Raw genomic sequence first — 17,415 nt, 5'->3', positions numbered from 1 at the left:
AAGTAATTTCACAATTACAATTTATTACATACAGGTCTTTGGAGATTTAGGAATCATTTCAGAATTTTTAGAGACTTTTTCTAAGTTAATTATTTTATGTGGGATTTGGGTGTAATTTTCCCTTAAACGCTTTGCGCACCAATAATTAAAGCATGGGAGCAGCAGACAAGTGGGGCCCACAGCCATCAGATTTGATGGAGAAGCACGCTGTATTTGACGTGTGTTTGTCTTTTTTAATAAATAAATAAATAAAGCTCACATATTTTTAGGACTAAAATTAACTGATTGATAAACCATTTTTGTGGATGAATGACGCGCTAACGGCGGTCTCATTGTATCTTATCTCTTATATTCAATTTTTTTTCTTAATATTTTTATTTATTATTGGAACATTTTATATGTACTTATTAAATAGTAATGGTTAAAAGATAGGTTGTATAACAAATGAGATTTTATAATTTTTGAACTGAAAGAACTAAAAGTGAAGGTTTGATTCTCTAGATGTACATCGAGTTTTAATTTAATTCATTAAATTTATAAGTGTATTTTTAATTCTTTGATCTTAACATCATCAGTCTTGTTTAACCAAAAAAACGATGACTAAACTGAAATTTAATGTAAACTTAAGGAACCAAATATATACTTAATACCACAGATTCGCTGCATATTTATTATAATTAACTAGTTTACCTTCCCCCAAATCTGCAAATTAATCAAGAATACGTTATACATAAGATGGGATGAAGTATCAATATTGAATCAATAATCTGAGCAACGATATCAACATCTCGTGCTAGTCCTAACAAGTCCAAGTACGCTGCAATTTCATGTAGCCACTCTAAAATAATAAAGAAATATTGACTAAATTTAATCAAAAAAATCAAAGGATCTTACAACTACAATTATTACAGTTTGTAAGGTGTAAATTGTTGACAAATTTAAATTTAAGTATTTAAATAGAATTTATAATGAGAAATTAACACACTTTTTTAATTTTAAAATACAAGACAGAAAAATAATAATGTAATTAGCCTTCATTACCGTTATTATGTTATAATTATGATATGGTGGCCGCCAGTTAAGTAGCCGCCACATGGAGAGACGATATTTGATTTTTTTTTTTTTGGCACGATATTAGATACATTTCTGGAAGTTCCCATTCCTACTCATTTATGGTAGCTACTAGCCACTTGGCTTAATGCCTTCATGGTGGCCAGAGAAAAAAAGATCAAGTTGAACAATTCAAAATATAGCTCACAAACTTGGAAAGCTTAACTAATTTTGCTAACTAAACATTTAACCCCAGCTTAGATGGGAAGAAAGGTTGGGAGGCAAGAGAAATGAGAAGAAAGAAAATGAATAGAAGAGAAAACGGAAGTGTACTAGGCTCTGAGAGTTCACAAAACAAAAGCAAAAGTCTTAGAACTAAAAATGCTTTTAAAGGTATGGGTTGTATTATTATTAACTATATTGAACCAATATGGATTAGCAAGTTAATTTCATAATTTGACTAACCTTTGCCATTACAAATATTTCTTATAATTCATTATTAGTCACAATGGGTTAATATACATATCCCAATATAACCTTTCGTTAGCTAACGAAATTTTGGAATTGATAAGTTCAAATACAGATACGCACAACACATACACATGGGAAGTGTCATCTGATAAGAAAATCTTATTGGTTTTTATTCGTTTGAAAAGAATGAGTGATTATTGTTTAATTATTTCTAGATAAAGCTTAAAATTTATAATTTTATGTTTTTAGTCAAAAGATTCTCATCATTGCTTTTCTTTTAAATCATTTTTAAATTTTAATTCAACATCGAACGAATATAGATTTTCTATTGGTAGTTAGTTCCCTTCAGATCTATGTCGAGCACGCGACCGATGGCGACAAGTCTTAATAATCAGTGGGCGAACATTTTTCCAGGAATCGGTAGGTCTTCGATAGGGGGAATTTTGTCCACCTAATTATTATTCAAATAAAGGCTGCTAGCTATATACTTTAAAAAGATAATAATATCCACAAAATAATAAAGGCCACTCTCTTACATTGGCTATAATTGCTTTGATGGCCAAAAACAACGACGATGAATGTTGCATTTTATTTTCTTTTTTTATTTATTGAAATAATTTTTTTGTTAAAAAAATTATTAATCGTTTCAAGATAAGAATTATAAGTCAATAATTGAAATCTTGAACAATAATTATCTAAGAAGATACTCATACTGTAATGAATCCCATGCAACACTAGTATATAAATCATTAACCCTAGACAACTTAACGTCGCACAAATATTTCTCTGTAATAGCCATGGAGATTCTTCAGATCTTCCCCTACTTCACCTTGTTCTGCTTCCTTCTTCTGATCTACAAGCGATCAAATCCTAAGAAATCCTTCAAAACCCTACCTTTACCTCCAGGGCCATGGAAGTTGCCTCTTATAGGGAACATCCATCAACTTATAGGGTCACTACCGCATCACTCTCTGAGAAACTTGGCAAACAAGTATGGTCCCTTAATGCATCTTCAGCTTGGAGAGACATCCAATGTCATTGTCACTTCCTCAGAAATTGCCAAACAGATCTTCACAACACATGACCTTATCTTCTCCAATAGACCTCATCTTCTTGCTTCCAACATCATCCTTTATGACAACATAGACATTGGATTTTCCCCACATGGAAACCATTGGAGGCAACTTCGAAAAATATGTACCTTGGAGCTTTTCACTGCAAAGCGTGTTCGATCTTTTAGGTACATAAGGGAAGAGGAAGTATCTGCACTCCTCGGAGATATTCGATCTCACGAAGGTTCGGTCATAAATCTGAGTGAGAAAATTTTCAAAACCACAAATTCTATAATTGCGAGAGCAGCCTTTGGTAAGAAGTCGAGAGATCAAGAAGCTTTCATATCTACTCTAAAGGATATCATGAATCTGGTGGGAGGTTTCTCGGTTGTTGATCTCTTTCCTTCTGCCAAATTTCTTCAAGTGATTACTGGGATGAGAGCAAAACTTGAAAGGATCCATAGGTTGAATGATCAAATAATCGAAAACATCATCAAGGATCACATGGAAAGAAAAGCAACAAGCAATGAGAGTAGTGAGGAGAATCTACTTGATCTTCTTCTAAGGATTCAGCAGGGAGAAGATCTAGAACATCCCTTAACCCACGACCACGTCAAAGTCGTCCTTCTGGTGAGTAACATATATAATTTACTCATTATAAATTTCTCATTTATTTAATTTCGTTGAAAATCAACAATTATATTCCATCATTTAGAGTTTAAAGAATTCATATCATGATTATTATACAAGGGTTTTGAAAACTTTAATAGGAGGTAAATGATTTAACTATATAGTATTATATCAATGCATATGATTAAATGATGTTATCCCATAACGCATTTTCAGGATATGTTCATTGCTGGATCTGAGACATCATCAACTACTCTAGAGTGGGCAGTAGCAGAATTGATGAAGAACCCAAAAGTAATGGAGAAGGCTCAAGCTGAGGTGAGAAAGGTGTACAATGAAAAAGGGTACGTGGATGAAAGTGAGATTCACCAATTAAAGTACTTAAACTCAATTGTGAAAGAAACCTTAAGGCTTCACCCACCTGGGGTGCTGCTTCTTCCACGAGAAAATACTGAGAGATGTGTGATTAATGGATATGAGATACCTGAAAAGACCAAAATCATTGTCAATGGTTGGGCAATATTTAGAGATCCTAAATCTTGGGATGACGCTGAGACCTTCAAACCAGAGAGATTTTTAGACAATCCAATTGATTTTAAAGGAACAAACTTTGATTATATACCATTTGGTGCTGGGAGGAGAATATGTCCCGGAATTAACTTAGCTATACCGAACATGGAGCTTCCTCTTGCCAATTTGCTGTATCATTTTGATTGGAAGCTACCAAATGGAATGACTCATGAAGAATTTGACATGTCTGAGACATTTGCTGCAAGTGTGAGAAGACGTGAGAATCTCTTTCTAGTCCCAGTGGTTTATCAACCCTAGTTCTACAATTGTCTCAATGTTCTCTGACCTGGTGGTGTCTCTTCATCGTTTCTGCAGATGCCTCTGAATAAAAGCAATTCAGCGACTGGTTTAATTACTAATTGTTGTAAAACTTTGCTTATAGCAAGAAATAAGTGAATAATATGGTTCAGTGTTCATTGTAGTTTTCATGTTGCACCTGTAAACCCTCCCCATTTATATGTGTTGCGATAATTTTTATGTAATGCAAAATGAAATCTCTAAAGTATGCATGTGGAAAATAGCAATACAAAATTCAAGAAACAAATTTATCACTTACGCCTCTAGTCCAATTTATACAGCGGAGAAAGAAGACATTTTTTGGTTCTATTTATAGAACGCCAAGAGAAATTTTTTTTTATGGATATATAATTTTACCCCAAACTTATTATTGTGTTCAATTTGTTTATATGAGGTATAATGTATATTAAATAGGATTAAAGTTAGAAAGTTGTTGAATTTTAAATGACAATTAATGAAATTTAAGGTTTTTCTTGATCTGTGTGAAACATGTTAGAAGTAACTTATAAAAAGGACCAGAAGAGTAATTTATATTGATTGCACTATAGTATTGTGCTCGATCTATGACTGTATCTTTAAATATACTATTCATCAAAAGTATTGGCGCAACACAAATGCACTGATAGCATATACCCACTCTTCTTCTTCTTGTTTTTTTTTTTTTTACCAGGGCATATAGCTGCTCTTAAAATTAGGAAGGAAAAATTTTTCTACACCAAAAAAAATCGAGATGAAAGATTTTAAGAACTATAGTGATTTCCAATAATTAAAAATTATGACCCGATATATGGAAAATGACATTTAGGCACAATGAGAGAGAGACGATAATTATTCCATTTAAAAATTAGGAGTTTGAAAATTACATCGCATAAAAGTAGCTTTTCTTCACTCCCTCTCCCCTCTATATAGTCATGGAATTATTACCATCTAATATCATGACTACGTAAAAGTATAAGTTATTTCAATGCTATCGAAAATTATTTTTGAATTCACTAGAAATACAAGAGAGAAGCAAGCCACTTGGAATATACCTAGTCTGTCTAATTTGACTGAAAGATGCAATAATCATGTTTGTCTATAACGTACCCAACAAAAATCGCTGTAGAAAACGCATCCTAGCCACCTATGTCATAGAATATGGCGTTACATGCAATAATATTTATATCTACTAAATTCATATGATCTTGAAAAAATATAGTCATGTAACATATACTAGTCTTTTGTTTAATGGAAATTCAAACAAGTCAACAAGGTGGTCTACAACTGCTCAATAATCATTAGTTATTCTTTATATAGCATGTGAAAATATATTATTCAAATAATATAATGGGGGCGAATTTAATTTTGAGACATATGTACTCAACAAGTTTTCCCCATTCATTTTGGCCATCATTGATTCTAAAAGGTAGGCAGTCAAATTTTTTGTCTCGTTAATCAAATTGAATTGAGATTCACGTATATATAGACATTACCAATGATTTACGTCTCCAAAGTTGCCATTGAGGAAGTTTTGATATGGAGAGGCTGCTAGCTTGTTTAATTTTGTTAGATAAGAAATATATATACTATCTTCGCTTCTTAGTATATGAGCTAGTTTGATATTTAATTTAATTTTAAGTATAAGACCCTAATTTATTTTGTCTATGATATTTATTTATTTTTTTCAAAGTAATCCTTGTAGTAGTTATATATGTTAAATGTTTAATCAAATGGTAATTTTAGATAATACACATGATTAATAAGGATATTCTAGGGAAGATAACATATATTTATTACAAATAACTAACAAACTTTCTTAATCTGCTTAAATTAGTTAAGTAGCTTTGATATTAAGGACTGGGGGTAATATATAAGAATTTTTAATTTTATACTTTAAAACTTATTATTCTGCAGATATAATAAGATATACATTATTTTATGATCGGATAGGATCGGATCGTTCTTTCAATCAATGACTTGGTAAAGAGAACTGTAATATGTCTAAAATCTTGATTCAAAATTGTTTAAGAATTAGTTAAGAAACTAATGTGCACTCCAAACCGTTATATTTTTTTAATTATTAAAAATCATTATAGAGGGGAGTTATTTTTGAGATATTTAAAATGACTATAATGATTTCTAATAATGATTCAGTTAATGAACTCGAATAATGCATCCAAATATTTTTCTTAGATTTGATCAAATTGAACATATATAATGCATATCCTGGCGTCTTACATCTTCCCAGCTAGTTTCCAACGAGCAAGTTTTGATAGAGATGGCTGCGGTATTGTCTGTATATGTTACGTGGAAAAATTGGAATTTGCAATCTTTTTTTTCGGGGAAAAAAAGTTCCGAAGACATTATGTATAGTTACTGTTCTAGAAACTTTCACTTACCCAACTATCATACTGCGACAACTTGACAACTAGTTATTACGTCTTGGTGGCTGATGTCCTATGACCATCGCTTATCAACTTTTGAAATTACTATTTTCGGCACTTAATAATAATATAAGAATTAGTTGAAAAGTAAATTTGGTTTGAAATATAAGATCTTAATATGTCTTGTTTCTTAAATTTATAATATTTCTACTGATTGTAAGGGCTTTCAGCAAAAGATGGTTTCATTGCCTACCAGTTTCATTAATCTCTCTAAATTAATTATCTAGCTCTTATATTAAAAATTAGATGCAATAATTATACTACTTTTAATTTGCGGGATAACATTCTTCGTTGTTTCTTGTATTGACTATATATGTCTGTCAAAGGTACATGAAAATCACAGTCAAATTGAAGGCTTGGATACTTATATAGATATAACCTTTGCCATTTAGGAATAAAGTTATCACTTAATTTAATTACATCGATTGCATTATAGCATTGCGCTCGATCTATCAATATATCTTTAAATATGTTATTCATCAAAAGATCTTGTTCAATAAAACTTAAAACATGTCTTCACAGAACTCAAAGTTGTCTGCCCAGTCATCTTAATTTACTGCCTTTTCCAACAATTTTCTTTATACATGTCCAGCACAAATTTGGCTACTTGTCTAAAGTATTGATGCAACATAAATGCATTGATAGCATATAGCCACTCTTTTTTTTTCCCCTTAATTTTTAAACCAGGGCATATAGCCACTCTTAAACTTAGAAGGAAAAATTTTTCTATACCAAAAAAAAAATTGAGATGAAAGATTTTAAGAACCATACTGATTTCTAATAATTAAAAATTATGACTCAATATATGGAAAATGACATTTAGGCACAATGTGAGATATTAATTATTCCATTAAAAAAATTATGAGTCTGAAAATTATATCGCATAAAAGTACCTTTTATTCACTCCCCCTTCTCCCCCTTCTATATAGTCATGAAGTTATTATCATCTAATTTCATGACTACCTAAAAGTATAAGTTGTTTCAATCCTATCGAAAATTAGTTTTCAATTCACTTGAAATACAGTAGAGAAGCAAGCCACTTGGACTATTCCTAATCTGTCTAATTTGACTCAAAGATACAATAATCATGTTCGTCTATAACGTATCCAACAAAAATCGTTGTAGCTAGAAAAGGCATCCTAGCCACCTGCGTCATAGAAGGTAGGGTCACGCGCAATAATATTTATATCTGCTAAATTCATATGATGATCTTGGTCATGTAACATATACTCGTCTTTTGTTTAATGGAAATTCAAACAAGTCAACAAGGTGGTCTACAACTACTCAATAATCATTAGTTATTCTTTATATAGAATGTGAAAATATATTATTCAAATAATATAATGGGGGCGAATTTAATTTTGAGACATATGAATTCAACAAGTTCTCCCCCATTCATTTTGGCCATCATTCATTCTAAAAGGTAGGCAGTCAAATCTTTTGTCTTATTAATCAAATTGAATTGAGATTCATGTATATATAGATATTACTAATGATTTACGTCTCCAAAGTTGCCATTGAGGAAGTTTTGATATGGAGAGGCTGCTAGCTTGTTTAATTTTGCAAGATAAGGAAAATATATACTACGTTTATTTCTTAGTATAAGAGCCAGTTTGATATTCAATTTAATTTTAAATATAAGATCATAATCTATTGTCTCTCATATTTATACGGCCTTGTTTCTTAGTATGAGAGCTAGTTTGATATTTAATTTAATTCTAAATATAAAAATCTAATCTATTTTGTCTCTCATATTTATACTACTTTCGTTTCTTAGTATGAAAGCTAGTTTGATATTCAATTTAATTCTAAATATAAGACCCTGATTTACTTTGTTTTTTATATTTATTTATTGATTTCAAGTAATCATTAAAGTAGTTATACATGTTAAATGTTTCATCAAATGGTAGCTTTAGCTAATACACATTATTAATAAGGGTATTCTATGAAAGACAACACACATTTATTTAAAAATAACTAGCTTAACAAACTTTTTTAATCTGTTCAAATTAGTCAACCAGCTCTTATATAAAAATTAGAGGTTCGTATATAAGAATTTTTAATTTTATATTACCTCCCGTCCTAATTATAAGATCTTATTCACAGATTACAAATAAGATTTTATAATTAGGACTAGAGGTAGTATTTTAAGACTTATTATACTGAAGATATAATAAGATATAGATTATCTTATGATCCGATCGGATCGGATCGTTCTTTCAATCAATGACTTGGTAAAGACAAATCTATTATGTCTAAAATCTTGATCCAAAATTGTTTAAGAATTAGTTAAGAAATTAATGTGCATTCCAATCATTATATTTTTTTTTAATTATTAGAACTCATTATAGAGAGGAGTTATTTTTGAAATCTTTAAAATGACTATAATGATTTCTAATAATGATTCAATCAATGAACTCGAATAATGCATCCAAATGTTTTTCTTAGATTTGATCAAATTGAACATATATAATGCATATCCTGGCGTTTTACATCTTCCCAGCTAGTTTCAACGTGGAAGCTTCGACAGAGATGATCGCGGCACGGTCTGTATATGTTACGTGGAAAAATTGGAATTTGCAATCTTGTTTTTCTGGGAAAAAAAAATTCGGAAGACATTATGTACAGTTACTGTTCTAGAAACTTTCACTTACCCAACTACTACCTCCGGTCGCGTTTATAAGACCGAAGGTAGTATCATACTGCGACCACTTGACAACTAGTTATTACGTCCTGGCGGCTGACGTCCTATGACCATCGCTCATCGACTTTTGAAATTACTATTTAGGAGAATTATAATCAAGTCCCACAGAAGAGAAATAATTATCAAAAAGTTTCAATAACAACTTCAACAGCCTATAATAACAAGTCTTATAGTGAGAATGACAACTTCTGAAACTTGTTTTTCAATTATTTTCCTTGCTTGGGACCTCATTGTAATTCTCCCTTACTATTTTCGGTACTTAATAACAATATAAAAATTAGTTGAAAATTAAATTTAATTTGAAATATAAAATATTAATATGCCTTGTTTTTTAAATTTATAATATTTTTATTCATTATCAAGGTTTCCTACCAAAAATGGTTTCAATGCATACCAGTTTTATTAATCTCTCTAAATTAATTATGAAGCTCCTATATTAAAAATTGGATGCAGTAGTTATACTATTTTTAATTTGCCGGATAACATCCTTCGTTATTTCTTGTGTTGAATATATATATATATATATATATATATATCTCCGTCAAAGGTACATGAAAATCACCTTCAAATTGAAGGGTTGGATGCTTCGATATAACCTTTGCCATTTAGGAAACAAAATCATTTTCGTCTTTTACAATTAAATGAGGTTATTTTTGAGAACCAGTTTTGGTACTCATCACAGTAATGAGCATCATGATTTTCGTTTTTAATGTTCTAAATTTAAAATTTTCAGCTAATAACTTTTAAATAAAAATTATTTTAAAAAACTTATAGTTAAAAGATTATATTTATTTTGAATTATCTACTTATTAAACGACACAATTTTCTTGAAAATATAAAAAAAATTAAATTTTGGTTATCTATAGGTTAAGATTTAACAAGCATCATGATGTCGGGAAGTAGTTCCGTTAGTTTTGGCACAATCAATTTTTCATCTGCTAGCACTAGTATATTTTTGGGCACAATCTTTGGCACCGCCTCGCTATGGGAAAATCGTGATTGATGCGGCCGGGACGGTGGCAATAATTTTTATAATTAAGATTTATTAGCAGTTTAGCAATAATATATTTATAATTAATTAAGATTTATTAGCAGTTTAGCAGTAATATCTACAATGACAGCTGTACATATTATACTCTAGTGATTAAATTTTTTTCTACCGGCTCTAGTATTTCAGTTGAAACCTTATATAAAATTAAATAATTAAAAATATACTTTAACCTAATATAATTTGTGAAATTTCCTTACAATCAATTGTGATTTTAATTTGTACATGAACAATAGGCTAATTTTAATTTATGATTCATTTGTGGATATGTCACATATGTGATTATATTTTAGGTCAAATATTTGTAAAGTAATTAATATAGCTAAAAGTAGTGACTTAATTAACCCATGGGGTCGATCATAATGGTGTTCTAAAATTATGTAATATCATAGATTCTTGTTTCTAACATAATTACACTAGGAGAGATTGAAATTTGAAAGTGCGTCTCCTCATTATTTTGAGATGAAACTTAATCTATGGGGGCAATATTTGAAGACAAATTTAATCATTGTATAATATTAAAAAAGAAAATAACCATAAAGAGATGTTCTTTAAAGAACTTTTAGAAAATAGAGATATGCTCCAATAACATTACCCATAAAAAACGTAATACAATGCATTGAGACCCTCCCCCCCCCCCCCCCCCAAAAAAAAAACAAAGAAACCTGACTGGATGCTCTCAATTAATCGTCCATTATTATTACAGAACCAAAGTAGAAAAAGCTTCTCAAAGGCCATAGAGCCTCTTATTGATTATTCTACCAAGGCAATAAAGCTAAGGGCGATATGCAGTGGGAATTAAACACAGGTCATTTTTTCTTCTTATTGCAGCACCAAAAATCTCAGTCATGTCCAGATCTTCATGCTTTTCTCCATTTGGAAGCTTCCAATCGAAATGATAAAGTAGATTTGCTGCTATCAGTTCTAAAACTGGCGTAGCAAATGACATTCCAGGACATATTCTTCTTCCTGCACCGAATGGAATGAACTCAAAGTTGGTGCCTTTGAAATCAACCGACCTATTGATAAACCTCTCAGGCTGAAACTTCTCTGGTTCATTCCAATACTGAGGATGCCTTCCTATGGCCCAAGCGTTAATAATCACAGTAGATTTGAGAGGTATCTCATAGCCATTAATTTGACAAATCTCACTATTTTGTCTTGGAAGTAACAAAACAACAGGCGGGTGTAACCTTAAAGTTTCTCGAAGGACCGCGGTTACATATTTCAATTGATGAAGTTCTGATTCATCCACATAACCTTTGTTTCCATAGACCCTTCTTACTTCTTCTTGTGCCTTCTTCATTACTTCTGGGTTTTTAACCATTTCTGCCATTGCCCACCCTGTTGTTGTTGCTGCTGTTTCAGTTCCACCAACAAACATATCCTGAAAGAAAATAGATGCCATGATTAATTAAAATCTCCATATTTGTTATCTACTTTGATTCATGTACCTATCTATAGACATAACAAGTCAACATGTCTAGTGCGTACGTTATCTGCTTTGATGTCCTGATCAACTAAAAAGTAAGTCGTTAACCAATTAAGCATAAAAAATTGGGAGAATATAATTTAATAGATATAACATCACAATAATATTTTTAAAAGTTAAAAGTTGCGATCAAACATTTGACAAATTAATCGTGTATAGTTATTTAGAACTACGGCTTACCAAAATGACAGCTTTGATGTTGTCGAGAGTTAAGGGGATTTCAAGATCATTCTCTTTTTGAACCCTGAGAAGAACATCAACGAGATCCTCCTCTGCTTCTGCAATATCTTCGCCCTTCTTTTCTACTAAGTGATCGTTGATGATAGTGTTAAGCATCACATCAATGTCTTTATGCACTCTTTCAGCTTTAGCTTTTGCCCCACTGATCACACGAAGGAATTCCAATGAAGGACAGAGATCAGAGATTGATAATCCACCTGTAATCTGTATGCCAGTCATTATAACTGGTATAATCTCTTCTATGTTTCTAGTCTTCCGACCAAAGGCTGCTCGAGCAACTATAGAATTTGTGAGTGGGTAGATTTTGTTCGTGAGATTCACAACAGAACCTAATTCGTGTTCAGAAATATGCTTCACAAATGCACAAACCTCCTCTTCTCTTATTCTTCTGAATGTCTGGACTCTTCTTAGGGACAAAAGCTCCAAGGTACAAATCTTTCGAAGTTGCCTCCAGTAGTTTCCATGAGGAGAGAAGGCAATATCTGTGCTGTTATAAGCCAAGGTTTCGCTTGCAAAACTGGTGGGTCTATTAGCGAAGATTATGTCATGGCTTTTCATAACCTCTTTGGCTATTTCTGGTGAAGAGACTACGAAATGGGAAATCTGTCCCAACTGGAGATGCATTAAAGGTCCATACTTGTTTGCGAGGTCTCTGAGAGATCGATGGGGTAATGAACCAATCTGATGAAGGCTTCCTATAAGAGGTAATTTCCATGGTCCTGGGGGTAGAGTTTTCTGGGATTTCTTCGAAGATGAAAGTTTGTGTATCATGAAGAGGAAAAGGAAAGTGAAGAAGAAGATGGAGTATGGGATTTGAGTCTCCATGATTGGGCTAGTGAGAGATGGTAGGTAGCTAGTATGGAGAAGAAGATCGAGTGGCGTGGCTTTATAATCTAAGGAGTTGTTGGCATAAAATAAACAAAAGATGTAATACTTTTAGATAAAATTTATAGTAGAAAAATGAATAATGACAATGATGACGTACAAAATGTAATTTAATTTCACCAATTTCAGCAAACGATTTTCAAAATAAGGGCTCTCATTAGTCATTAGTCTTTGTGGAATTTGTTTTTGGTCAAATTCTTTGTGGAATTAAAATATAATACCCCTCCAGTCTTTAATATAAGATTTATTCAACTAATTTGATTAGATTAAAGAAATTAGGTAAGTTAGTTAATTACAAGAAATATGATATCTTTTTCTTAAAACATCATAATATCCCCTTTCCCTTTTCTACTTGATTATAGTTGAAAGAGCATCCATAAGAATAATTTAGAAAAAAAATTAATAAATATAAGAAATAGGTTTTATATTTAGGATTAAAATCAACTCAATAATTAGGTTCTATATTAAAGATTGGAAGAGCATTAAACAAGATTTCTTCCCATCAATTTTCCAGAATGTCGGCTTTCAAACATTTCCTATAGCGTCTTACCCATATGCCTACTTGACAGGAAGTTTTGGACCTTTATGTCTCTTCATGGTTCATAGGAGGCTAGCTAGCTAATAATTTTAGAAGATATTATATTATAACTATTTTGTGATCCAACTGAATCAATCATTCATTCAATGAACCAGTAAAATGAACTCTAATGTGATCCATAATCATGAATAAAGATTACAGGAAATGAATTGCAAATATGTAATATTCATAGCTATTAAGTCTGTTTTATTAGTTAAAAACATATTTGTTTGGTTATAATTAATGTATTACGATTTGCTCATACTTATAAATTCAATAAATCATTCAGTGAAAATGCATTAACCCACTTGCGGCTGCCTCAAGCGGCAATCTATACATCTTAATATGAGTTTAATTTGAATGATCGACAGTAGTATATCTACATGCCGCTATATAATATTTATAGATTATATAAAATTTCACAAGAAGGTGAATTATCCTTAATTAATTACATTTTGCTGTTTATTTAGTAAAATATTCGTCTAATTTGATTGAAAACACTCCATATTTAATTTGCCTGCCCAATGATGATGATGATTTAAAATCTTTGGAGAATTCCCAACATTAAGTTGTTAATTTATCATAACTAACTAGTTATCCCAAAAAGGAAACATTTAATTTGTCTGCCCATGATGATGATGATGATGATGATGATGATGATTTAAAATCTTTGGAGAATTCCCAACATTAAGTTATTAATTTATCATAACTAACTAGTTATCCCAAAAAGGAAAAATAGCTTGTCAAGGCTGCTTCCGTACATCATACTGTTGGTGTTGGCTGGTAATCGTTATATTATCGACTCAAATATTCCAATATAATAAAAAATATGAATGTTTAATTCATGGTCAACAATGGATGTCTCTTTCAAGTTGGAGGCTTACAATCTCACCCACCTTGTCGCTACATGGCAATAAGTAATTATTATAAGAATGATATTTAAATCTCAAGCCTAAATGTGCTTTATATTGTTACATCTATTGTTTATTTCCATGCACGAGAATCACTAAGAAAAGTGCTTAGATCAATTGATTTATATTCACTGTGTCAAATTCTATAGTCATCATGTATTTTTTTTCCTTGTGGATTTATAATTAAACGCTAATATTTTAAAAATAGAATACATGGCCGTATATGATTAGAAAACTTGACATAATAGATATGAGAAACTTGACCTAAGTATGGTCCAATCATTAATTATATTAATAAATTGGGTCCCGTTTTTATTATTCTGCAAATTCATTGCTTAACTGCTCTTGTATATGTCGGCCCTCGGCAGCATTCTGAATCATCCACGGGTTTTATTTATTGTTTTATATATTCCATGCTCTTATTTGATGTTAAATTTTGGTGGGGCCAAATATATAATACATTATATACTAATTAATAGGGAAAATGGTAAACAAAGACCCCTGAATTAGCAAAATAGCCAAATGCACACCTGAATAAGCTTAATTGCTTGGAGGGACCTGGTTTTAAATTGCAATTATGAAATCAAACCAAAAAGATATAAATGCCCTTCTTCCCTTTCTTCCATCACCCCATCTCGTTCTCCTTCCTTCTTCTCTTCTTCTTCCTCTCTCTCTCTTCATCCTTCTCTTCCTCTTCCTCTCCCTTCCAACACCAATCATCTAGCTACCTATGTATTTATGAATGGGATTGAGCTTGTAGCCATGCCTATCGATCTTTATTACAAAAAAACTAGTGACCCATTGTTAATGCCAGCTGGCAAGAGTAATGAGATTCAAGTTAATAGCAATGGTGCTCTAGAGATAGTATACAAAATCAATGTTGGAGAGGATGAGATTCCATCTACCCAACTACTAGTATGCTTCACGATTGGCATGGTGTCATCATAGCGAGTTTTGGCGTGGGTCGCTAGGTTATGCGGTGGAAGAGAATGAGACGTGAAGTTAGTGATGAAAGATATTAGTTGGAGGAGGTTATAGTTAGTTTGAAGTGCACTTGTCACTAAATCTTGGAAAAAAATGGTTGCTGCCTAAGCACATTTGGCTTTTTGTTATTTGGCTTACTATTGTTGTAACTTCGTTTGGTAGTGTTGCAACTAGAGACTTGTTACTATGATGATAGCAACATGACATGACAATTTGAAAATGTTGGTTGTTTGTTTATGAACAAAACAATGCTAATATTTTGTATTTATCAGTTCTAAATGGTAACAATATAGATCTATTTAATGTTCTAAAGTTAATGAGAAACTCAATCACAAACTTGTAATTTTACTTACCAAACTTGTTATTTGGTTTACTACTTTTGTTATTTGACTTACTACTTTTGTCATTTAGTAGTGAAATGTGAAAATAATAGCAACTTTTGATAATAGCAACTTTTGATGAAACTTAATTTCATAAGAAACCTAATCACAAAATTGTTATTTTGCTTACCACTCTTGTCATTTGGTTTATCGTTTTTGTTATTTGATAGTGAAATATGAAAATAATGACAATTTTTCATGAAACTTAATTTCATCAAAACCCAGTTATAGGTTTGTAATTTCGCTTACTATCTCTTGTATGTCCTTAATATAACAGGTAGTTTAACTTTTATTTCAGTTCTAAATATAATACTCTTATCCATTTTATCTCTTGTGTTTGTCTTTTTTTCCCTCCAAGATAATCCTTGTAGTGATAGTAGTTATAACTAATATATTTGATCAGCAAATATATTTTAAGAAAGATAACATATATTTATTATAACTAACTAACTTAACTAATTTTTTTAATCTACTCAAATTAGTCAACTAGCTCTCATACTAAGGATTCGAGATTGTAATAGTTAATCTCTCACCTGGTAGCCATTGACATCATTGAGGTATCGCCCATGTAGACCAACAACCTCAAAGAGGTGATTGTATTCGTCACTTTCAATTACAGCCCGTGGAATCTTGGGTCCCGTAAGATACAGTACAGAGCTAATAATTGGTCCCTAGGCCATCGTTATAATTCCATTACGCTCATATTCTTCTATGCTTGGCACACACTTGTTTCTGCACCATTCCACTTCCTTCAACCCAGATCGTAGAATATCCACCCACTGGAAACAGGTAAATGTTGAAGTCAGCCATCCATCTTGTGGATATGTCATATACACAGAAAGATTTGAGATGATCTTTAGAAGACTGTAAGGAGAATTGAGATGATGATGGTCACTGATATTTTTTCTTACGTGTTGAATTAAGTGGTTCAGGACACTACGCTCTTGAACCTTAAAGGCTTGGGCTACAGTCTCCATAATTGTTCTCTAGAGCACTAAGAATAATATCTTCACCGTTTCAGAACAACTTTCTTTGTTGACATCTACGTCCCACCTGTGTGTTTCAATGTTTCAAAACACAATCTTATATATTCATGTCAATGCTGGGAGAGAAATTCAGATGTGCGAACTATATATAATACATACTTCTCCATTAACGTTATAAGGTTTATTTGTTCCTCTTTGGTACTCCAAACATCGAAGAAATTATCAAACACAGATGTGAGCAATCCATGCTTTGCCCAAGCTAAACGTGCTCCACGAAGTTCTGGCGAGGGGAGTGTTGCCGCCACTGACAAGAAGGAATACGTAACTGTTGTTTTGGCAACAGGAAAATGTAGTTTTTCCATTCCACTCTCCTCAAACCACCTGATTATTATGATATATGATATGTTGATGAGTGATTATTCTAGCTAGGATTAACAATTAATACAAGCAAAATTAACACTAGAAGGTTGGTTCTCTGTTAGGAGGGGAAACCAACACACACACACACACACACACACAAATATTCACCTGCTAAATAGCTCAAGTTCTTCCCGAAATACTAATTGGCCGCGATTGAAGTTTTCAACTCCTAGTTCCAAGAATTCTTTGTTTTCGAGGTTTAAAGAACTGAATAAGAAAAGCCATAGAGAATACGATGTAATAATTAACAAATTAATTTTACTTCCCTATACACACATTTTGGGTCTGATTGTCT

General features: G+C 31.7%; 2 protein-coding genes across 2 annotated transcripts; one reads left to right on the top strand and one right to left on the bottom strand.

Moving 5' to 3' along the window:
* The first annotated feature begins 2,316 nt into the window (after positions 1-2,316).
* LOC114755025 (cytochrome P450 71D10-like) lies at positions 2,317-4,276 on the top strand. The gene is made up of 2 exons (XM_028943898.1): positions 2,317-3,203; positions 3,420-4,276. Exons 1-2 carry the CDS (start codon positions 2,319-2,321, stop codon positions 4,029-4,031), a joined length of 1,497 nt encoding a protein of 498 aa, XP_028799731.1. The 5' UTR covers positions 2,317-2,318; the 3' UTR covers positions 4,032-4,276.
* Positions 4,277-10,890: 6,614 nt separating this feature from the next.
* LOC114755024 (cytochrome P450 71D10-like) lies at positions 10,891-12,827 on the bottom strand. The gene is made up of 2 exons (XM_028943897.1): positions 11,918-12,827; positions 10,891-11,632 (listed from the first exon to the last, which is right to left on the bottom strand). The coding sequence occupies exons 1-2, from the start codon at positions 12,800-12,802 to the stop codon at positions 11,021-11,023; spliced, it is 1,497 nt and encodes a 498-aa protein (XP_028799730.1). The 5' UTR covers positions 12,803-12,827; the 3' UTR covers positions 10,891-11,020.
* Positions 12,828-17,415: the final 4,588 nt, after the last annotated feature.

Source organism: Neltuma alba, unplaced genomic scaffold (assembly GCF_004799145.2).
Source record: "Neltuma alba isolate B1F8T4 unplaced genomic scaffold, ASM479914v2 tig00010229_pilon, whole genome shotgun sequence".
Lineage (NCBI taxonomy): Eukaryota > Viridiplantae > Streptophyta > Magnoliopsida > Fabales > Fabaceae > Neltuma > Neltuma alba.
The sequence above is the reverse complement of the archived record's forward strand: the minus strand, read 5'-3'. Positions and strand labels throughout refer to the sequence as shown.

Coding starts and splice junctions, on each gene's coding strand:
- LOC114755025 (XM_028943898.1), top strand. CDS start 2,319: ATGGAGATTCTTCAGATCTTCCCCTACTTCACCTTGTTCTGCTTCCTT. Junction 3,204..3,419: donor ACGTCAAAGTCGTCCTTCTG/GTGAGTAACATA, acceptor ACGCATTTTCAG/GATATGTTCATTGCTGGATC.
- LOC114755024 (XM_028943897.1), bottom strand. CDS start 12,802: ATGGAGACTCAAATCCCATACTCCATCTTCTTCTTCACTTTCCTTTTC. Junction 11,633..11,917: donor ACATCAAAGCTGTCATTTTG/GTAAGCCGTAGT, acceptor ATTTTCTTTCAG/GATATGTTTGTTGGTGGAAC.